Source organism: Colius striatus, chromosome 6 (assembly GCF_028858725.1).
Source record: "Colius striatus isolate bColStr4 chromosome 6, bColStr4.1.hap1, whole genome shotgun sequence".
Taxonomy (NCBI): Eukaryota; Metazoa; Chordata; class Aves; order Coliiformes; family Coliidae; genus Colius; species Colius striatus.
This window is the reverse complement of record NC_084764.1, coordinates 15650001-15674960: the sequence shown is the minus strand read 5'-3', so window position 1 is coordinate 15674960 and position 24960 is coordinate 15650001. Positions and strand designations below refer to the sequence as shown.

The following is a 24960-nucleotide window of genomic DNA, read 5'->3' as shown; positions in this document are numbered from 1 at the left end:
ATAAATTACATTGTATAGTATTTTAACATCCTATTTCTTAAGTAAAAGTAGCATAATTTTTTTATATTTTATAATAATATATTACAAAGATGTCAAAAAATGTCTTGAATAAATATTGTATGTTATGTTGTGAAAACTGAAATTTTACATTTTCACTACATTTATAAACAGAAGAGTTATTCTGTCAGGATCTAACACTACAAATAGAGAAATGTGTATATAAAAATTTTTAACAGAGCAGTGCTTTTTTTTTTGTATGTCCAAGAATTAATGTTAAGCGTATGTAACTATTTAGAAAACTTGATCAATAAATATGACTCTTAATTCTTTCTTGTGTTTATTTTGAACACAGGCCTGATGTTATTAAACTTTGCTCAATTAAATGAACATTTTTAATGCTAATCATAAATATATTGTAGTAATTTGTTGTGAAGGTATTAGTTGCATGTTCATCCATCATGAGATTGGTGTTTACATTTTTTCACCTGCCTTTTGTTTAAAAAAAGATCAATTAATATTTTAGCAGCTAGTGTATTATTAAAAATTCAGTATCTTCAGTGTAATTGTTTCAAGATATAGAACACGGTTTGCTGGCTATAGTCCATGTTACAGAATGGTACATTATAAGGTGCCAAAGTAAATGTCTCTTAACCTGTTTCAGATATTGGCCCTGTTTGTAGACTAATAACTATTTTTAGTGTGCTCATTGAACTTGCTGGAATTTTTGTTTACTATAGTCTTCATTTTCCCCAAGAGGACAAGAGAGGAAAGAATATATTCCTCATGTGATCAGCATATTTTTGAGTATATGAGTTCACCATCTTGATTTCAAGTCATGAATTTATTTTTACATGCATAAGCATGCATATTTACATGCATTATTTATCCAATTGACTTTAAATTCCATTAAGTTCCAATGAGTAGGAGAAAGATTTTTGTCTTAGACATTTTTTTATTTATTTTAATTTTCTAGTTATGTTACTTTTGTTGGTTTGTTTATTTTTTTACCTGTACAGTCTAAGGCTTGTAAAGGTTGATTTGCTCCTGAACTGCTTTGTTCCCAGACATTGCCATCTTCCCCAACTACCACCAAGTCCTCTCCATCTGATCCCATGACCACCTCCAGAGCCAATCAGGTACAGTATCATCCTACCATCTACACCATACTTTTCACGGGTGACAGCTTGCAAACTGGAGAAAAAGATATGGTGGGTTAAGGATTTATTCGTTCATTCACATATATACACCCATAACCATAGATATCTAACTCTTATTAGAAATTGATGTAAAATTAAATGGAAAATATTTTTCTTCTTTTAATTTTGTTTTTTGTTTTTTAAATCTCTCATGAAATTAAAGTATCTAGTAAAATAATCTTTTTAAAATTTTATTTGATAGCAAGAATACCCAATGGTGTGTTTGTAGACAGAGTAACTCTTGGTATATGTATGTTTATGTATATATGCACACACGTATTTACTTCCTGGATCACTTATAAATTAATGGAATTACCTCTAAACCCATGCTTAATTAGCTGGATATCAACCTAGGAATGGCAAACAGTCTTCTTTCTTCGTTTATTTAAGAATTTTGAAATGTGTTTGTGGACGGTAACATAGGGGCATTTTTTAAGTATTATATGTAATAAAATATTGATTTCTAATGAAAGTTTATTTATGAAGAATGAAGTAAAATTAAGTCTCTGTAAGAACATATTAAACACATCTAAGTTTAATTCATGTCTTATTTTTAAGTGCATAAACTCTGCGTTTAACAGTATTTTAATCCCACTCATTTATTTGTCTTTTAACTGGAAAAATATATGTCCAGTTCATTATGTCCACAAATCATCATACTGTGTCTCTTTTTGCCTTCCCTATGAAAATTATTCAAGTTACATCATACTATGCTTTTCAAAACTGATTCATGTTTATGAAATACCTTGTTTGTTTTAATATATGAGAGCATATTAAAGCTATATGTAAGTTTGATAAACATATAGCTATCTGTTGAAAGGGATATCTGATAGAGAAAGTAATGAAAAATATAGATAAATTGTTCAAGTAGAAAAATATAACAGCTAGGGATATTTTATGAACACCATTCAGCCTTAATTCTCTCTCTGTTAATTTTAGTATTTTGTGTATTTTAATTAGAAGCTTTGGAAAATGTTGAGTGCAGAGATATTTATAAAAATGTTCTTACTGTTTTCTATGTCTCAAATTTTTTAAAAAATTATGAGTATATTCTGATCATTATTTAAAGAAGGAAGAGGAGCTTTTATTGACAGGAAATATTTGAGTGTGCTGTTTATTTAGCATCAGAGAAGTACCTACTTTGCATCTGTTCTATGCATTTAGAATTATCGAAACGATAGTGTAGCGTATAAACTTTAAAGAACTTTTTAATAGCTAAAAATATTTACTTTTACAGAAAGGTCTTCTATGGGAATATTGTCAAGTGGTGTAGCTGAATATAAAAACTAAGGGAAATGTATGCTTTGTGTCCTACCTATTTCCCACATCACATCTTTCAGTGCATTTTATTCATAACCTATGTTGAATTCAGTTTTCATGCAAATAATCAAGATCTTTTCAACAGCATTAGAATTGTATATATGAGGGAAATGAGTTCCTCAAGTGACTTTTGGAACCGTTTTTATCATTAACTCTTGAAATTCCTGCTTAGTTTATCATTATTTTACTCTTCTACTATTTGCTAGTGATTTCTAGCCATTCCAGCACGAAGCACAAAGCACATAGGCAATTAAGGCCTTTCTGTTCATGCTACTGATAAGTGACAGAACTGGCAATTGTTCCCCGACTGTAGTGGTGATTAGCATTCAGCACCAGTGTATCAACAAGTATCTGCACTGCAGCTGTCACACAAAAATAGGTTCCAACACAGTAATCTCAAACCTGTCAGCAGTCATGTAAGCACTTAACAGGAGAATATTAAAGAAAAACAATAAATATTTCTTTTGATATATAACTGTATAAGATGATTCTGAATAGCAAATAACCATTCAGGTGTGGAGTTTTCTCACAAGTTGTTATATTAGGATAACAGGAAAGAACTTATTTAACTGGACGGAAGTCAGGAGATTTAGTGTTAAGGTGTGAAAAACTCATAGCACACCCTTCTATGTGGATGTAATAGTATACCAGGCTTAAGATTTTTCAATTTTGTATGGTATTTTAGTTGTGGCAAGATGGTATTTTATATTAAAGATTAGTAAGGTGATTAGGAAGGTCATTACAGTTAGAGAACTGTCAAGTGTATGTGTTGAGCACACCTTATTTGATCTTTCCAACTGTACAAGCATGTCAGTCATGTTTTGACAGAGCTTGCATGGCAGGCAGAACAATCTCTAGACACATTTTTTACTGCAAGAGGGAAATAGCTCTGCCAACACAGGTCAGAGGAAGCTGGGTGGGAAATCTGGCTTGTATTATATCTTATTGTAGTGACTCACTTTGCCTCCATTCAGATGAGGTCATAATTCCTTTGTAAGGCAGTTTCAACTTTTACTGAATTGTTTTTTGAAAAATCCAGTGTTCATGAAATTACTTGTTTTGTGGTTCTCAAGAAGAGAATAGCCTCTAAAGAGAATGTCTTACAGTGGAAGAAAACAGTTCATTCAGTACTGTCATGTATTGTGTTATACTGAATTACCACAGATGCAACAAAAACCTCTGTGTTGGAAGTGTTTTTTTCTTTAGTTCTTTGTTCCAGGAAGATACAAATCTGTCAATAATATTTTTGTAAATGTCTTGCATATTTTTCAGTAGAACTTCCTTGTACCTTTGTTCATGTTAAAAATTCATACACTGCAAACTTACCAAGAACAAAAGAACCAAAGAAGCAACAAAATTAGGGAAGTTTCAAATAACTTCTTCTCTATCATAGCTACCTATTCCTGAAAAGAACTCAATCTTTCTGTACTTTTAGACTGAGAGGTACTGTGTTACCCTCTCATGAACTTTGTCAGCTTTTTTTTATAACAGAACACTGACAGACATACAGCTACAGTGGTGAAACTGTTCTTCTGATGCCCCTGGAGCTGACAGCATATAGCTTTACTTTTATTTACTGTAATTTTACTCTTCTATAATACACTTCAAAGAGGCGTTTCATCTCAAAAATGGTGAATAACACCTAAAACATCATACAAAACATACTTGCTTTTCCTCTGCAGTATCTTGTACAAGTTTTAACACTTAGCAATTAAATTACATTAGATAGACAAGTATTTCTATAATTATGCTGTTTATATATTTTCTTTGAATCTGCCTACTTTATTGATATCACTATTACTTTTGAGGGAGAAACGTGAGTGGTGTAAACTTAAGCTTTGTATTTCTCTTGTGTATTTAATGTATGCCTATAAATGCAGTTGCAAACCCTTGCATATTTTGTCCTCCCTCTATGAGACTGATACTTCTGACCTTCACTACTGTCTGTAAGAGTATAAAAGGCCAAAGCACATGTTCCCACTTACAAGTAAGTCAGGATAATAATGCACCGAAGTCCTTGACCCTTCACTTACAGTTTAGACAGGCTTAAATTCACTATGTTATAGAATTTACAACATTAACTTTGTGTTGTTAACTTGCTATATAAACTATATTTTATTTTCACTTTTTAAAATCCACTGTTTTTTACCATGGCATTTACATTTTTTACAATTATACCTGCTATTTTATTTCTTTTTTGTTTCACCTGAGACTTATTTAATTATTTAGTGTAGTACAAAATCTAATATAGTTCAGATAAGTGTTAGATTTGTCCATTCAGTCATCAAGGTTTACAGATTTTTGGAGCATAACTGAGTAATCCAGTTGCTGCAATATCTGCAATAAATAATGTATTTTTCACTATTATTTTCAATAATATTGTTACATGGTGGGCTGGAGGTAGTACTTTCTGCACCCAGCAGGTACAGCACAAGTGTGCCGCTACTGCAGTCTTGATATTAGGAATTTGTACTTTTAGCATATATTATATTTTTATTTTATGAAAAAGCTATAGCTTGCAATGGGATCTAATGGCATACATATAACTCTAGAGATTGGAGGAATAATTAATATATCTAAATTGTAATGATTTATGTAGATATTTTCCCTCCTTCTGACTTTTCAGATTGATTCTATCCTTGTCTGTAAAATGACTTACAGAAGTATAATCTTTTCATTCCTGGTAGCGAGGTAGGATCTGAAAATAGAGACTATCTGTTAAGCATACTCAGAGCTTTTAAAGAGTTAATGAACTCACATCACCTAAATTTAATATATAATTTGTTGTAGGAAGTGGAAGAAGAAATAAGGAAAAAAAAATTTAGTCTTGTCAACAGAACTTGTAATTTTTAAATATGAACACTATCCAACTTCAGATTATGACCTTTTTATCAGTGGATTAAACTTAAAGTATGAATAAGTGAGTTTTAATGATGATCCCAGGATACTAGATAGCCATTGTAGGCCATCAAGATGCTATTTCTGTTTGCCTTTGATAATTTGATGTGAAGGGTTTTTACGATATTCTATCCCAATATTTTAACTGCAATATTCATCTATTTTTAATTCCCAACTTTTAGTATCATTTCTTACACCTATATTGAGAAAATCTGTTTTCTTTTTAGGTCTTTCACAGATTGACTGATGCTGGATGTATCACCTGAGCTTTCAAAGTCTCAGTACCGTCTATTTAAAAGCAAATTCTATATCAAGTTATTTACCATTCTGATAAGAGGTACTCTAGAATTAAAAAATTGTTATTACTATAACAGAGTCAGAGTATTTGCCATGGTAGTTCTCTACAAGACAACAATTTGACCTTTTTTTTTTCAAGCTGCCTGATCAGGCATCAATAAATACAACCATTTATTTACATCCAGAAAACAGTATCCAAGTTCCACAGACTGTAACATGCTGTTTGAAACAGACTTCATCTAAGAGACAACATTTCATATAGACATGTCACTAAAAAATGCACTACACAGAATTCTACAATTAGAAATATGTGAAGACTACAAATATAATAAATTAAGATCATACTAAACAAGTATGTTTTTTCTAATTATAGCAACAAACCATTAATTTTATTCACAAGTACATACAAGTGGGAAATCAGATTTGGTATGGCAGTGGTGTTTAGAACTAAAAGATAACTGTTTAGCACCTCATTGTGAAGTTTATGGGGAGAGAGATGAAATACACTCTATTTGCTGACTTTTATCTAGAACGTTTCCAAACTTACAGTATGCTTTTGCTGTCTACAGAAAAACTCTTCACCTAATTTCTCAATATAAGATAAGTTTTTGCTTAAGTCTACAGAAGGAATTCAGTCTTCACTTTTAATAGTTACTCAACTTCACATTCAATGTTCTTCTCTGTTTAAGTTTTGCTATTGCTGTTGTAGCCTTACCCAGTAATAATTCCCACTCCCTGTTGAAAATTGTGTGTTGTATTAAGGTCAAATGGAAGTTCCTGCATTAGTTGGAAAAACACTTGTCTTTCTAGTGTGAAAATCCTTACATTTCACATTGGTAGATAATTTTATCAACTGTGAATTTATATCTATAGAAAGTGACCTTTTTGTTGCAATTTAATAAGACAATATTTTTTATCATAATTTTCCTATGACACTGTGAACATGTGTGTCATTATCTCAGTGTTTGAGATAATGTAACTAAAAAACAATAGAGATAATGATTTCCCCTGTTCAAGTGAGAGGACTCCTGCAGAGGTTCCAGTGCCTCAAAGGTAACCTTTCCTGCTGCTCTTCAGCTGAAATGCTTAATTTCACAGCTAAACTCTAAGCAGAATTACCTATACATCACAGAGTAACTGTAGACCTATTTTTTTCTCTGTTTACCTTTATTGTATTTCTATTGTTCTTTGACTACTTTTTCCCAATATTTTGTAATATCTAAGCTCAACGCTTTAGTTTGCATTGTCTCAACATATTTTTTCTTTAGTTGCTATAAAGATTTTTAAATAAAAACTTTAAAAAATCCTATATGCAAATCAATTTGGACTTTTTTACACTTTATTACTATCTGTATCAAATTTTCCCCTTTGGACAGCTATGCAGGTAATTTTCTGTGTTCCTTTTTATGTATGTACTTGTTTCTTTTCTTTTCCACTCTCCCACTAAACAGTAATTTTAAGATTTGGTGTTTATTGTTCATTTCTTGAGTATAGGGGAAATATTGTAAGGAGCATTGATGAGACTTGGGAAAGACGTAGTTTCTGACTACTGAGTCTGAATACTACTGGATCATTCATAGGATGTTATGAATGATGTACCAGTTGCAGTCCTTTAAATAAAAAATGTGATTCCATATATTTATATATCTTGTCTTGATTTTATCCTTGAAAAGCCTCAAAATCAGTTAGCTTCCTATTTCATCCGTCTTCAAAAAGACAATGCTCTCTCAGTGTAATGGACAGCATTACTATTCCTTTTCTATTAAAATGGAAAAATGCCTTCTTTCTTGTAAGAAAATGGCTTTTCACAAGATATTACATGGTCAACCCTCTTGTATATTTATGAAGATTTTGCCTATCATCAGTTTTAATCTTTAGTTCAGTCATTAGGTTTAAAACTTGTTAAAGGAAATAAATAGAAATAGAATTTTGGAAACAATGAAGACCGCTTTTTATCTCATTAATTTATTTTTAAATTAGTGTTACTTCTGTGAAAAGGCTGAGATTTGGGAGAAGAGTTATTTTTACACTTTAATGTACACTTATGATTTGTTTGGCATTTAAAATATTAAAAATATTTTGGAGTAAACATGTAAAAAGTTAATTATTTTTTGATTGAATGGATTTTACTTTAGACTTGCATTAGATATCTTATTCAAGCTGTTTGAGAGTTAAAAACAATATTGCATTTTAATTAAAGATCTTGTTCTTTCATTTAAGAAAATTTGTAGATATGATATGTAGACTTGGGCTTTTGTCCATGTCCTTTTACTAAGAAAATGTCCTATCACTTTATGAAAAGGGATCATTAAACCTGTAAAAATTGGAGAATACACATTCTTCTCTTAGTTGAATATGGTAAAGGTCTTCAAATATCGTGAACAAAAGAATGTTTAAAATTTTATTGTCATTGTTCCAGCTGTTTTAAGCATACTTATCAATACAAAATGAAAAGAAATAGCATGTTACAAAGTACCGGATATTTCAGTGTTCAGGTTCCATCCCATGCAAACTGGAGTGAAAGCTGGCAGCATGTTATCTTTATCAACAGCAGTATTTTTCCCTGGTTTTGTGTCTGTATTTGTTTTCACACTTGTTGGGTTTTGGGGGATTTTCCATTGTTTCTTTTTCTCCTTTTAACAATAAATTAAACTCCCTACAAGTAGTAACAGTTATTCAGAGGCCTAGTTTGCAAATAGTGGATCAGTGGGAGGATCCTGACCATAGACTGTGATAAGGATCTTTAGAAATGGCCACACTGAGTCCACTGGTCTGTTACCTGCCAGTCATTTACATTTTACTGTGTAGTTTGTAGCCTTAAAGTGAATATGTCTAGGACAATAGAGTGACTACTGTCTGATTGGCCTTCTCAAATGGCACCTCAGCAAATGCAGCCTTCAAGATGAGCCTTTCTGGACTCTTTTTTTTTGTTTTGTTTTTTTGTTGTTTGGTGGTTTTTCCCTCACAATATTCAGCAATAAAAAAATTCTACATGACAAATTATACATTCAGTTGGAAACTATGATTTGGATGAGAATGGAAGAGTACATTTTAAATTTATTTCTTTAAAGTTTCTGAAAGTCTGCAATTTGTCTGTTCTGCTGCTGTATAAAATCTTCCACATTTTTAGTAACTTTTCATATATTATCTACATATTTCTTAGCCTTTTACAGTTATTTTTATTGTCCACTTAAACAAAACAGAAATGCAGTAAGAATAAGAGTATTTTGACCCACTATATTCTTATAAAAATAATTGTAATAATTGTGATAAGAAATCAACAACTGCCCCCTACCCATGAGGTACTGAAATGCAGTCTACATGGAAGCTCTTTTAAAGCTTTATGGAATGAAACTGGTTTATGAGAGATTAAACTGTGATTAATTACGTACTTTACTAAAGATTAAAGAAGCAAATTGGAATTCCTCCAGATCTTCTGCAGACTAGTGTACATATACAACTAAGTGATGAAGAAAAAGAGAGGTCAAGTCAAAAAATAAGCAAATCTTTGCAGACTAATTATTTATCGTAATATATTTTCAGTGTTTAGTAAAATAACTGTAAATATTGTTTAAAATAAGTATTATCACATTTCATTTTAGAATCAGAAGAAAATAGTAGATAGGTGTGTGTTAAAGACATTTCAAAGGATATACTTCGCTTGTGTTTGAACATTAAAGAGAATATTTGATACAAATTCCCGCTTTAATTGTGTCAAAAGTAATTAGATAATTAATGCCGCACTTTAACATTTAAAGTAAAGACTGATTGGCTATAAACATTGGGTATGTGTACATTAAGAATTGTCTTTACTGCTTGTAATTTCAAAGTAAGTTGTAAGTTATGACTACTTTACCTTAATAGGAACACATGTGAATGCGTTTAATAAAAGGAGAATATACAACTTTGAAAGCTGTATTTTGAAATCTGAATTTAATAATTTAATTTAAATACTACTAATGCAAATAATTTATATATGGTTTATTATTAACATATTTTTAATATAAAGATACCTTTCTGCTAGGTTTATATTTATTAAAGGAGTCTATATACAAAACATGAGTTGTAAAAGGCCTTAACTACAAATGTTATTATTACAGTAGCTATTTCATAAATGTAACTATATTCCGTAGCCTCTATACTACTCAGAGATTGTTGTTTAAACTAAAATTACTTTAATTTAGTATGGTAATGACAAGAAGATAACGGAATACATGGCTTGTGTAATACAGTACTGCTAATTGTCCTACTATTTACACTACTAATATAGAGCCTTTCCTTTCTACTTGAATTTCTGATTTTTTTTTTTTTCCAAATTTCATCTTGGTGGTAAGAAAAGGGAATCAATAAAAGTGAAACAGAATAATGTCAGAAGAGTCATCAAAACTAGTGCTTTTTTTACATTAAGAGCATTATTTCATTTCAAAATTAATAAAAGAATATTTTAGTTTAAAGTATAACTTATTTTAATGTTGAAATGGTAAAATAAGCTTAACAATAACAGGGTATCATAACAATAGTAAAAACTATAATTCAGATTGTGTGAAATTTTATGAAACTTTTTGAAGTTATTTATTAAGCTCTAAAAAGAGTCTTTAACAAGTTTCACAGTGAACATCTGTTAAATAAAAAAGAACAAATGTCATGTGAAGTCAAAAGTAGTTAGTAAATATGTGTATTTTCTCACCTTTATCTCATTTTGAGAAAGCTTTTCCATATCTTCCTTTTTACTTTTGCATTTGTCAGTATCTTTCTCTCAAAATAAAAATAAAGTGTAAACTGTGGAAGCAGACGAGTATGTATATAATGTGCTTAGGAATTGAGATATGAGCAGGAGTTAGATGGAAATTCTTTTTCAGTATATCTGTAGAAGAGAGATTTAAATCCAACTTATGAGGATGGAGACTCCAAATTTATTCTTGGAGAGGCATTTTTCTGAGTGCACACACAGAATTACATGAATGTAATATAGGTATAAAAAATGTGATGCATATGCGTAAATACATCCATGTATAACATTTGTGTCTCACAGCCTTCATTTGTAGAAGAACAAATTTCCTTTCCAAGTGACCATTTCTATCAACTGATTATCTAGCCAAAATTATTAATATTTGCAAGTTATCTATATTCATGTATTCCCTGTGCCTTGCTTCTATAATGCTTGATTAAAACTTAAAAGTTGCTAACTTTTTTTTTTAGTCTTCTAACAGTTATTACAATTTTCTTGGTTAAAGGGTACAAAAGGGTAAAGCAGAAAGTAGATATATGTATGTGCATAAATTGAATGGCTAAAACATATACATATAAATTCACTTGACTGAATATTAAGTTCTAAGCCAGCCTTTTAGTTGTAGTTATCTATGTATCTTCCAAGACTGATAGCTTGATATTACTTTATTCTGTTCTCTGGTCCTTGTCAGAGATGTCACTGACAGGATGTTTTTGAGATGATTTGCAGAAGACTTTTAGCATTAGAGGGCTATGGAGTCCTGTAGTAGTGCTTAGGAAGTTTGGAAACATCCACTCATTAGTGAAACTACTTTTTTTTTTTTTTTTTTTAGAAAAGTTCCCAATAATTACTACTTTTTATTATCTAGATAGAGTTATTTAAATGTTTTTAAATGTCCTTCCTTTCTCATTTAGAATTAGTTCTCAAATGACATCTATGAGAGAGCATCCATCAGAATTTCATTGAGTTGTTATACAAATTTTTTTTTTTTAATAGTTAAGTAACAGTCAATACAGAAGGATCAAGCTTTTCCTGCTGGTCATCTTTGGCAAAGTCAGGGATGCAAAATAGCTATAGCTCTTGATACTGTTTATCTAGATAGTTCATCTAGATACTCTAGGTGTGTTTTGCATAAGCCAAATTTCTTGCTACTTTTCACCATTCTTATAGCAAAAAACACCATGAAGCAATACAGAACAATCTGTAGGTCAGAACATGAATATGCTCTTACTTTTCACTGAGCTGAGACATTGGATTTACCACAAGGTTTTTAATTCACGTGCATCTCCCCTTCTTTGTTTTACTAAGAATGATGAACAGAATAATTACCCCAGGCTTTCAATTGCAAATCATGTAGAAGGAAATATTGGTGTATTTCATTTCATGGCCATGAGAACTCAAAGGTGTTCACTTTAAACACAGTATGTTTATTTTCTAATGTCTTTATTGATTGCTGTTTGCCATCATCATTACAGGTATAAATATAGCAAGTAATTCATCGTTCCACTATGTTGACTTTATGTGTATTGGTTGATCGTAGTATAAGCTTTAATTTTCATTTTACCTCATAATTTGATCATCCATGAATAAAGAACATGTGCCAGGTTAGGTCAAGACACACCATTAAAAATACCCTCTTCTACCTTTTCCTATTGCTATATGTGTAACTAAATATAGATTTAATATAAAACATATCTCTTAGTTAAAAGATATATTATTTAGATTACTTATTATTGTTAAGAGCTTTGAAATTTGATTTCAAAGAGAGATTGGAGAATCTCTTGAAAGAATTCTGTAACAGATTTCATTTTTATTCCATGATCTTGCAATCTGGAGAGCTTTCATTTGGTTTTGTGCATAAGCACACCATGTCTGACAGGATTGCAGCTTTGAGATTCTCAGCCACAATGGACTTGGGAGGAAGGGATGGCTCCATTCATTGTGTCTGTGCAGAGTAGAAGTATGTGTGTGTCTTCCATATGGACTCATTTGTGTTTGCTTTTTCTTATTGTTTTTAGAACGAGATTAATTGCAAACAAGTAATTTAAAGACACTGCTGAATATGTAGCTTCTATTTTCTTTAACTGAGCTGGAGCTGTTGGCTAGATACTAAATGCCATGGGACTATTTCTCCTTAAATGTAATGAAGTACTATGACATCATGTATAGACGTATATTGTATAGTACAGAAGTCTATATGTGTGTATATGTGCATTAAAAAGTATATGCAGTAATGAAATATTCAGGGGATTTTTTAAAATTTATTTCAATACTTAATGTATTTACATTTGCTGAAGTTTTGGCATCAAATGTCAGCGGAAATGGTAAGAAGGATTTGGCTTTTCTTGGGTTTCGGTGTTTATGATTTTTTTCCCAATTGTATGCGTAGCTAGATGGTCTATGTGTCTACACTCTTCCACCTTTTAAAAATTGCTTATCTCTACCATCTTATATATATGTGTTTGAAAGTAAACTCTCATTTACTAAATACGTAAAGAACACTCGAGAAAATTAGTATTTATATTACTCCTTAGGAAAACATTTTGTCATTACAATTTAGTGTCTAGACCTGAAAAGATACTTTCCACTCGTCTTCATGTTAGAATAGTTTACCTAATGACATTTGAGGAGGAGTAAGTTTTTACACAGAGTACTTATGTCTGTGATCAGTGATTCATATGTTCTTCATTACAAGATTATTAAGGAGACATTCAAGAAAAAGGACATGGGCATACAACTGTCTTTCAAAATTGACAAAGAATGTCATCACTAGGACTTTCTTAAATGAGTGCTTGAATTTTATTTTTTAAATCCTTTAAATAAATGGTTTGGCTGTGTGGTTTGCTGAACATGTAAACATGCTGGTTTGGATTAACATGCATAAATAAGCATCTAGGAGTCAAAGTATGCATTTCTTAAAATTATAGTTCATTTCCTGTTTCATAGAAAAATTAATGTTTCTAGAGTCCTAAGTCCTGGGAAGGGAAATACATATTTTCCATTACTAGCTGTCTCCTTCTGTCCCTGAGTTCAGTTCTTTTGAAACAAATGTCTTGCTTAATTAAAAACCCAATTCTAGATGTCAATAAAAATTTTCAGTGTCAGTGAGCCACACTGTGTACTGAGAGGTCAAATCCTTCCATTGCTGTCAAGTGTTCATCAGTAGAAATGTGGATTGTTTCATTGTTTCATTTGTGTCTAAATTTCTACATCTTGTAGGTACAAATATAGAGATGTTAATATCCTCTGTATGTAATGGTTAAAAAAATTATAGTGAGTACTATAAAGTGAAAGTGAGCTTAGATAAATGCTGAAGGATTTACAAGTGTAATTATATAGAGGTTTTTATTATGCAGGGCAGAAATTGAAACACATGATAAATAAGAGACGTTTTAGGCGCCTAAAATAGCATAAACCTTTCCTTTTCCTAAACAATGACCAAATTTAATGTGGTGTCTGGTAAAGAACTGATGAGATTGAGATAGATCAGTGGTACCAATCTCTTGATCAGTATTTTAGTAATACTGAATGGCTGAAGCTTTACCTTTGCCACATGGTTTTCCAGCAGTGGTGAAGTGATGTACTGCTGCTGCAGTATATTCACCTATCTTTCTAATCTGTTTCCCATTAATTATCCTCTTTTATCTCTATCCATCCCATTTTGGGGTGTATTTCATATCACAGATACACATGAACAGTTGCTGTCGAAACAGCCTTAGGTAGTAAATTCCTACAAGTATTCTCTCTCTCAAAGAAATAATTGTAGTCAGTTAAAAGTTAAATTGATGGAATTCTTCTATATTAAAAAACATGAATTCTTCACTATAAAAAAAAAAATCATGAAAGTGTAAGATTTTTTAATTCTTACTAGTAAAACAAACGGTGAAAGGCTATGTACTCATATACATGTATACACATAATACTAGTAAATTCTATGAATAATATTTTATCCCTAAATGTACAAAGTCTGTAGTTATTTTGAAATAGAAATGTTATATTTTAAGTTAATTTACATACCCCTCTGGTCTTCACTGTACTTTTTTTTTTTTATTTGCTTTTATATTCTTGAGTCTACCTCATTTCTCAGTTCAGAATAACAAGATCTTTCATATTCTAGGTAAAAGCACTTTCTTTTGCCTCCTTTTAGTGTCTACTGTTTTTTTCAGCTCTACAGCTTCTCATATAAAACTTCAGTCTTCAAACAATCAGAATATGGTAGCTGTGGTACCAAGATCAGTGGATATTTGAGAGTGTGAAAGTATTCAAATATGGAAATTGACAGTGTATTGTTAAAAAAGGAATAACAACTGTCATATGTCCTGAGCAGTTTACACTCCTCCTTTGGAAATCACAAAGCTGTTGATACAAGCATCTAAAAAGTTCCTATTGCTGGTTATCAAATTTTTTCTCTTTTGACCTCCCACAAAAAGATCTCAAGGAGCTCTGAGCAAGGAGAATGACTTTTTTTAAAAATCCTTACAAATCTTTTTTTTTCCACACCATTGAACTGAATATGCCACAGTTTTGAAAACAGAATGAACGTGCAGCATATTTTTCAGAAACCAACCATAGCAAAGAATCTGAATGCAAATTGAAAATGCTTTTTGTCCTATCAGTCCTATAGATAGATTCATTTTAAAATGTAATTTTCATAGATTATTTTGATCAGTCTTAACTGGAATGCTGAAATGTGGTGTTGATTTTAAATTTGGATTTAAATCTTAATTCAAGTGATCTTTAGTATACTGTTAAAATAATGCTGTAATCTGGCCAAAGATTATGCCAGAAGATGAAAATCTCAAAAACTTTTACGTGCTTTCAAGTTCTAGTCAGCTTGAATTAAAAGTGTCATTGACAAACAGTAATGGCAAGTCCCTTTACACATTTCTATTGGCTCTCCTTTCCTTTGAGTTTCATTAAGTGGCATAACTACACCGTATCACTTCCTGCATTGATTTTTTTTTTTTAGAAGCCCATTACTGTATTTTAGCCACATTTATCAAAGTTTATACTGAAAATTGGGCACTGTTGAGTAGCTGTGAGGTTCTGTAAGGTTAATATTGCATATTAATTTTCCAAAGTTCCACTCCAGTCAAAGGCATATGCAAAAATACTCTTAAGATTTTCTTCGACTTGCAGGTCCACAGATATAACAATAAACAAAAATTAAAAATGGAAGTTTCAGTCTCTAGAGGGGGAAGTCAATGGAAGATGTATTCCTAACTGTCTAACCATAGACACATAAACCATCCAATATTTTCTATTAACATCTTACCAGATCACCTGTATGTTTAAGCCATAGGACTTCTCCTGGTAATTGCTTCCATCAAGTACAAGATTTCTAGTTAATCTTCAGCATATCCTTCAGAACACATTTATGGCTGGCTGATCTGCTGTTGGGAAGCTAATGTAAAGCTAATGCTGATGGAAGACCAGAATAGGCTTCCCAGGAAGGTTGTGGAATTTCCTCCTTTGGATGTTTTCAAAACCCATCTAGTCATGTTCCTGTGCAACCTGATCTGGGTGGACCTGTTTTAGCAGGAAAGTTGGACTAGATAGTCTCTAGAAGTCGCTTCCAACCCCTACCATTCTATGATTCTCTTGAGAAGTGCAGAAATTTCCCTGTCATTTATGTACTTACCTTCTTTTGTGTGAAAATTTTTCAGGAAAGCAGACAGTGAGATGCTTCCATGGAAGCATCTTCCATGGAAGCATCATCCATCTTTAGTTTTTATGACTGGGAAAGCATAAAAAAAGAAAGGAATACAGCAGTCGTGCCCCAGTTTTCACCAGGAAGATCAATTAACTTTGGAATCTGGAGTGAATTTTATGAGTTTGTAAGCTAGATCATAACTAATGTAAGTTTTCTTGATACCATCAGTGAGGTGTTTGTTTGTTTGGGTTTTTTTAATAGTATACATTATCCACATTATTTTGTATTGAGAAGTATCTTTTCAGTAATTTCAATAATGAAATTACATTGCAATTATATGATGTCTTTCATTCAGAAGCATTCCAGATTACTCAGTAGTACTGTAAATATTCATGCTTTTGTGAAACCTATCCTTGACTCTCTGGAGTGTTGGAATGTATTCATAGAATGCAACAGATTAGATAAGGAAGAGAAAAAAAAGGAGTTTTTAGATAGGGGGAGAGAGAGCTATTGTGAATTTAGCTAGAGAATAGGGTCAACATTCCACTGTCACTGAAAGTTTCATTCAGACTTAACTGTCCAGAGCAATTAGTGTTCCAGCTTTCTGTCTTCTTAAAAGATGTTTCATTTGAACAATGGCACAGTCAAAAGAGATCTAATTTTCTATGTGTACTACATACTATGCATTTAAGTGAAAATCTATTATTCTTTTCTCTTTTGTAATACAGTATGTAACCGTCTATTTTTTCTATTTTAATTATAAAAAAGTGAAAAGTGTACATGAAGCTGCTCAAAATACCTTACAGTTCTCTGCAAATGTAATTGGAAACTCAAGAAATGTTAATGCATAAAATGTAATGGATTTTTTGTGCTACACAGAGAAAAAAATGTTTCGTTTCTTGTTAAAACTAAGTATCCTAGATAATTCATTGAGGATTTGGTTTCTTCCATTCTCACACTTTGAATCATGTTTACATGAGGGATACTCATGAAACCACTCAGATTTTTGTGTGTGCAGATATGTGTGTAGATTTTTAATAATACTTCGATCAGAACTAGATAATCTCATAAAATCTACCACCTGTATAACCAACATTATTTTAATAATTATTCTGTCTATATACCCAACTTTCTTGTGTACTCAGTAAAATCTGCTTTCTGTTTGCGAGTTAGGAGCCTACACACACACTGGTGGCAGAATGGCAAATAAAGGAGAGATGTGAGAATTTGTTTAAATATGATTTTCTGATTTCTTGATGTGAGAAGTTTGTATTTCAAATTACATCTTTAGTTAAAAGCATAAAAGAAAAAACAATGTTCACATTTTAAAGTGGGCAGAAGCATAATTAAGTCGCATAAAAGAAGTAGGAGGTACTTTTTTCAATCCCCCAGTAGTCAAGGTTTAATATAAAATACCAATTGTAAAATGGTCTACCTTTAAGCCAAAGCAACAATTATACATTCTTTCCTCTAGTAAATCTTTTTCAACTTGATTCCAAGGTTATAAGCCTTGTGACTTCAGATTTAAGTTATTCTTGAGCATTTAAGCTGAAGTTAGATTTCTCTTGCATGATAGTTTTTAGGACTACAATGAAGTAATGCTTTTGAGAAATGCAGATTTAGCTGAGAGAGGGTCTGAGAACTGAAGCAAAACAAACACTCATGATAAACAGTAGAGTGGGAATTGGCCCAGATTCCTGCTGCAGTGTTCTGGCAGATACAAATAAAAATCTTAGAATATCTGTTTACACTATCATTTTAATGTATTATGTTTGTAATAATCTAGCATGATTTTAACTTGAGAAAGACTTCTTACTTGTAGGGGTTTTTTTTCAGTGGGTTTATTTAATTTTTTAATTTACTTGAAAGAAACAGTAGTTAATGAGGTTAGAAATACCACAAAAAAAAAAAAACCAATGTAACAGAAATAGCAAAATTACATTAATCTTGCAATAATGGCAGGTGAAATATATGAAGGAAATACTACAAGTATATGTAAGGTCTGTCATGAGAAGAAAATCTCAGGGACACAAACATGACTAGAAAAAAAAAAAGTAGATTATATTGAGGAACAAATCTCTTCCTATAATTCAATTACACTTGTTCACTGAATATTTTAGTTCTAGGTATCCTATATTCTGTCCTAAAAATATAATTGAAATTGGATTGGCATTTACAGATTTTAAATATAATTAGGGAAGGTGGAGACCTTCTTATGATTTAGGTTTATTTAAATTATTTAGATTAAGATCTAGCTAAATTTAGAAATAATTTCCCTTCTTTTTATGGATATTTACTTATTTTTGTGAATAATATCAAACAGACCATTAAAAATGTCTTTATTCCTTCTAAATATTTTTTCTAAAAAGAGAATGTGTACATTTGGACTGAGCAACCAGGAATTTGTTCAGTGCACTTCTGAAAAAGTAAGTTCATGTTTCACCATATGTACATATGGAACCCAATCCAGAGCTATTGAAAATATTGAGAGAAATTCCACAAACTTCCTTGAGGATGTGTATGTGCAGTCAGAGATTTTCTATGTAAGCCTCCTGTCAGAAACTGAGCTTGAATCTAATGTAAACAAACCTGTCCAGACCTACCTATTATTTCTGCCCACTGTACACACAGAGTGACTCGTGGCCTTTTGGTAACTTGTTCTGTCTTGAACTTGCAGCTTGATTTGGGTGTCTAGCCAGGGACTTCCCATGAGTTGCCTGATACAACAGAATGTGGCTGTAAATTTTAAGTGCGTGCAGGTGTCATCTTCTGTATAATATACTCAGCTACCTTGCTGCTTGATTCCTCTAGACTGCTATCATATCTGTTGTTGATCATGATTTTTCTTCCAGATTTTCATCATACTTACCTTTTAGTTTAAGAAAGGATTGCATGGGACTACTCACATCAGTACAAACCTACTATTGCGGTGTGTTTAGCCTGCCACACATGTAAATACTTACTCTTCATTGAATGCTCTCTGCAGGAACTTGTGCTTTCAGCTTACCTTCTCATCAGCTCCAAGCCTATAGCCATATAAGTAGTTAGAATAGAATGAAATTTTCGTATGTATAGAATCTAGAGCTCAGATGGAGTTTAAAGCAGTTGATAAGCAATGAAGATGGAGAAAGAGTTAGTAATTTAAATATACTTTTAATGGAATGCAGTGATTTGCTTTAGAGGGACTAAACTGTTGAGTGGTGCCAGATTAGGATGAGTTTATTAGATTAGATGGAACATTTTTTATAAAGATACTTCTCTGTTAAGATAAAAAAACATTACATAAGTAGTTAAAATATTTAATAAAAGGGAAAAAAAAGAACAACTATTACAGAAGATTCATAGCATGAGTTTAATTATAACTTATGAAAAGACGAAGCAGGAAAGCTGAATAACAGATTAAAAAAGCTCCTCAGTTCATTAATCTCTGTGCAGTGTATTTCAGAAACAATTCTATGAGGTGGAATGAGCAGAGGATGATGCAATTAAATGCTTCTACTGTCAAATTGTTGTGTTTATTTTTTTCCAAGTTTTGATGCTGTTTTGTTTAATTGGTGAGGCTTTTTCTTTCCTGGTATAATTTACTGAAGGCATGTGTCATATCACCATGTCACATCACCATGGCTTTCAATTTAAAGCCATGATTTCTGGCCTTCTTACTCTAATTGGTTACTGTAATTGGTATAACAGGTACATCAAGTGCTAATTCTTGCTATCTAGCCAGTCAGCATGCATTTCATTCTTCCACTATGTTTGCCAGGTAATATAAAATGCTGTTATGCCATCCCCTTACCTGCAAAGACTGTGAGAAGTGAGAGTATAATCAGAGCATGTGTCATGAGAAACATAAAGAGCAAGGAGGTAATAGAACAGTGAAAGGGTTGGGAACTTTGCTATGGGAGGTGCTTACACGGGAGGAATGGGAATGAGAATTGGGAAACAGGACATGAGGTGTGGGTAGCAGTGCAGGTTCAGTCAAAGTTTCTGCTTCCTGTGAAGATATTTTACATGTGTTGAGATACACTCATAGCTACTCAGTGCATATTATCTCCTTGCAGCATAAAGGAGGGGATGAGAAGTGGCATAGCTTAATCACCAAACATCTGCCATTCCTCCCAGAACCAAGCCAGGACTTTCAGTTTGGTAAATGAGAGGACTTTTAGGTGAGTGCAGCATAGAGTTATGCAAGCAGGTTGCCAATAAATGGAAAAGGGCTATGGAATTAGCTGATACAGATTCAGGAGTCTAGGATTTTGCAGCATGCGAGGGTGAATATGAGCCACTAATGTTAAAGCAATATGTACTGTGTCCTCTGGACATCAAGACTGAGATCCCTTAGGTACTGAGCATCTTCCTCTGAAGTGCAGAGTTTCATCAGATCTCTGCTGACTTCTTTGGGAACTGAGGGCAAAATACTGCTTTCTGGTTTAATTCTTTCCTAACATCCACAGTTTCTTTGACTATTTTGACTTTGTAAAGACTTTTAAAGACATAATAAAGTATTAGTAAAAACATACGCAGTGCAATTACTGTATTTCTTTCATTTTTGTTATAGTTTGATTTTTTTTCTTTTTCAGAGGAGAAGTATTATAGTGACTGAGCCTGACTTTGAACTTGCTTAGGATAAAGCAAATAGGATGAGAGTGTGATGCCCGTGGAAGTAATTAATTTATTTTGTAAGAAGATGTCATAATTGCAGTCCTTATTTTTGGTAAAATCTATTTGGCATGAAAGAAAGGTTGAGTTCCTTCTATTTTATTCTTCCCATAGCGATTGAATAAATAAAAATGTGTATGTATTTTAAACTTGTGTTCATAATTACTTTAGATGCTCCAATTTTTTCAACACAGATTTCAATACAGTCAAGAGCATACATGCAAATCTGTAAACCAAACCTTCCTCCATAGTAAAAGATACCTTTGTTGGGTAGCTCAGAGGAATTGTTTTAGGTTATAGTTAGGTTCCACACTCCTGCATCCAAATTGCCTTCAGAACTTTGTACCTGTAAAAGGGAAGTAGGAGCATTGTCCAGTTTTCCTGACAAACAGGGAGATAAGTACTTAAAATGGTGGTGATGCAGGTAACAAAAACAAATAATCTATGATTTTTAATTTTTTTTTATGTACCTGATAAGACAAAAAATTTTGTCTTATCATTTTAAACCTTGTAACGTAGTGACCTTACCCATTTTAGGTTTCAAGAGAAAAAAAAAAATTGCATTATTTCATTTGTACTGGCACCTAGAGAGCTGTGGCCTAGTATGTTAGTTATAATAGTAATATACAAAACAACCAATATTTGCTGTAAAGAGTTGATATTCCAAGATGTAAACCAGGGCAAATCAAGTGAATGCAAGAAACAGATGGAGAATTACAAGTTGGTAGCAAGATTAATATGACCTAAGTTTGAAACAAAAATCCTAATTTTGTTTTGCTTTTTCAAATAATTATCTCCATTTTTAAATAATATTTTCAGTCAGTTGTCACAAATACAGGAATGTTACAATTTAATGTACCAAAATAGTGCTAATGTTGCTATTCATTTAAGGAACAGAAAGATTTTATTTATGTTTTAAGTAAAGTGCATACATATGTATTTATTCAAACTGTATTTTGATTGGAATATGATGTTTCCTGTGGTGTCTTAGTATAAAATAAGTGGTCTCATTTTTTAATAGATACAACATCTATTAATATTGCCCTGTATCTTAATAGGTGAAATATTTGCACTAGCAGGGATTGTATTTGAAAGGATATAGTGATATATTCCTCTACTAAAACAATTTAAGAGAGTTGTCAGTTAAAACACACAATCTGATGTATTTTGAAAAAAGATATTTGTCTCAGAAGCAGACAAACATATATTAATCTAGCAAATCCAAGCTTTATTTTCCAAAATACATTATAATTTTTTTTTTGACTGTCTATATGGCTAAGTACAAAAACTTTTCTGGACAAGGTGGGAGTGGATGGATGTGGAGAAGGAGGTCATTCTTATCTTTCCTCTGTCAGACTGCCAGGACTCTTTGTGGTGAACCAAATGAGCTTTTGTGATGTGAAATGTGAGAAGTAATTTCTGACTAAGGAACTCTTTCTTCTTGCATACAGAACATTTCTTTCTTAATTTTCTGGAAAAATGAAACCATTGTTTTATTTTGCTACACCAGTCCTTTAGAAGAGCCCTCACTTAATTACAAGAACCTGGATTTTCATGTGTTGCGTGCATAGCTACAAGATTACATATGCTGCAATACTGCTCTAAAATTAAATGTTCTAGTTATTTTAGCAATCACATGTATGATTATGAGAGAGTATCTTCTTATGTTGTTAGGTTCTTCTCTTAAACTTAGATACACACTTATGCCTAACATGGTCAGAACTGTGTGTATTGGTTATGAAACCAGGCAGTGAAATCACTGTTGTCAAAACTTCCCAAAGTAGATACCGGTACGTCTTACTTCAGTGGTGTCAGATTAATGTTTTCTATAGTATGTGGCACAAAATCATTATCATGAAATCTGTGCCATACGATAAAAGATTTGCTGGTTTTGAATTTTCCTGGATGACTTTGTTTTTTATACAATTTTGCATTTTTGGACTCTTAATTAAAAACAGCCAACCAACCATCCCAAATGAAGTGAATAAACATGTATATTTAACAAAAATCTGAAGATTCCTTATATTTAGCACTTAGTTAATGCTTTTTTTATCTGTATCCCAAATACCAAATCAAATCTAACAGTAATTTCCTCCTTTTTCCAATAGGAAAAATTAAAAAGGCCTCCTCAAAATCACCAAATAGCTTGAACTACATTTTTAAATGATTATGAGGTATCCTGAATTAAAAATGAGTGTGTCATTGAATATATATATAAACATTTCATGTGTGTGTGTGTGTGTGTATACACAAATATGTATGAAAGTATATACACAGATTGAGATGTTTGTGGTTTATAGGACTATTTTAGTGTATTGGTAGGCTAAATGTTTTTTCAATACCATGCTTTTATTTTACTTCAAGAATGAGTCAGCACCTAATATTTTTTTATTTATGCCATGGAACATCTTTTATTTTGGTGTCAATGAATGCAAATTAAATTCAACAGAAAAAAATCTATATATACTGTAAAACAATTCAGCATAAAATAAAATATGGTATGTTACAATTTTTAATGCACATATTGTATAAGTGGGAAATATAAATATTTCTCACCTTTATTGTATGCTGGATTTTCACAGATTTTATTTTGATGCTATTATAACAACTAGAAATATCTAAAAGGGATAAGACTAGAAGAAACTAATTTGTAGAACATGCATTCTTAATTAGCTTGACTTTTTATTAAAAAGCCAGACTTTATAATGAGACAGTAAAGTGAGACTGTTGCTAATAAAATTTTAATTATATTTTGTATTGACTTGTTGCTGATATTTTGGATAGCATTTTGATGAAAGGGCTGACAAAATTGAAAAGTGTTGCCTCTATGTATATGCTTCACAAAACCTGGATGTGTAGATATCAGTAGGTTACTAAAACTGTGTTTTTCTAAGATAAAACATCATATTAATTCAATATTTTACAGATGGTACATTAAAACTTTGAGACACATTTATAAAATGTATATCAAAACCAAAACATCCAAAAAATAGGTATAAATATTGAATTTATATCCTGAGTGTCATTCTACAGTCATAGCAATAAGTCAATAAGGAATACATTTTTTTGACATTAATGAGGTTGTATCAGATTGAAACTTGTTTAAACAGGAAGAAACATAGGCTTTATAAGCAAATACCCCTCATTTGAAGATAATTTGATAAACGTGTAAGATGTGCAAATACTGTATTTTATTCTTTTAAAATCTTCATCTCGTGCTGCACTTAATTTCCACAGGGTGAATAATAATACAGTGTAGTACATAAGGAATTTCTGTATACTCATGTGGATGGCAGGTTGAACAATCAAGATCATGTCTTATTCAAGACCAACTATTTTAACTATCCATACTGTACCATAGTTACTTTTTAGCTAAGTGGTTGGTTGTTCAATGGGAGTTTTTTTTAATTATTGTTATTATTGAATTTTTCAGGGAAGGTAAAGACTTTCAGACACATTTTGGCTAAGAAGCTGGTTTGCTATATTAGCCTGGAAAGACAGAGATGAGATGAAAACACTCACTTTGATATAATCTAAGACAATTTTTCCATACAAGTGTTACCTGTGTTTGCTTAATCTATTGGTCTGAAATGTACTATGCTAAATGAGAGAATTATATTATTTGGTCTTTAAATCTTGGTATTATACATTTGAAACAGCATTGAAAAGCGTGATGAGCTATGTTTCTTTTTAATATTTTTAACATTTTCTTTTAAAAACATGGTAACTAACTTGCTTCATTCTTTTCCTTCCTTTTATAGGGTAGCAAAATATTATAGTGTTTATGCACAAAGCAGAAGTATTATTTATATATATTTTTTTTAATTACAGGTAAAGATTATAGTTCCCAACAGCACAGCAGGTCTGATAATAGGGAAGGGAGGTGCTACAGTGAAGGCTATAATGGAGCAGTCAGGGGCTTGGGTGCAGCTTTCCCAGAAACCTGATGGGATCAACTTGCAAGAGAGGGTTGTCACTGTGAGTGGAGAACCTGAACAAAACCGAAAAGCTGTTGAACTTATCATCCAGAAGATACAAGAGGATCCACAGAGTGGCAGCTGTCTCAATATCAGTTATGCCAATGTCACAGGTCCAGTGGCCAATTCCAATCCAACCGGATCTCCTTATGCAAACACTGCTGAAGTGTTACCAACTGCTGCAGCTGCTGCAGGGCTATTAGGACATGCTAACCTTGCTGGAGTGGCAGCCTT

General features: G+C 31.9%; 1 protein-coding gene across 7 annotated transcripts in view; it reads left to right on the top strand.

Moving 5' to 3' along the window:
- Positions 1 to 24960, top strand: part of NOVA1 (NOVA alternative splicing regulator 1) — a 138779-nt gene that overhangs the window by 111124 nt on the left and 2695 nt on the right. For 6 of the 7 annotated variants that reach the window (XM_061998415.1, XM_061998417.1, XM_061998419.1 and 3 more), the window contains 2 exons: positions 1065 to 1136; positions 24581 to 24960. The exon at positions 24581 to 24960 is cut by the window's right edge and continues 2695 nt beyond it. In XM_061998415.1, coding sequence (XP_061854399.1) covers positions 1065 to 1136; positions 24581 to 24960 — 452 coding nt within the window. Of the gene's footprint in view, positions 1 to 1064; positions 1137 to 5641; positions 6936 to 24580 lie in introns of those variants that run through there. The other variant, XM_061998422.1, reaches the window with a different exon arrangement.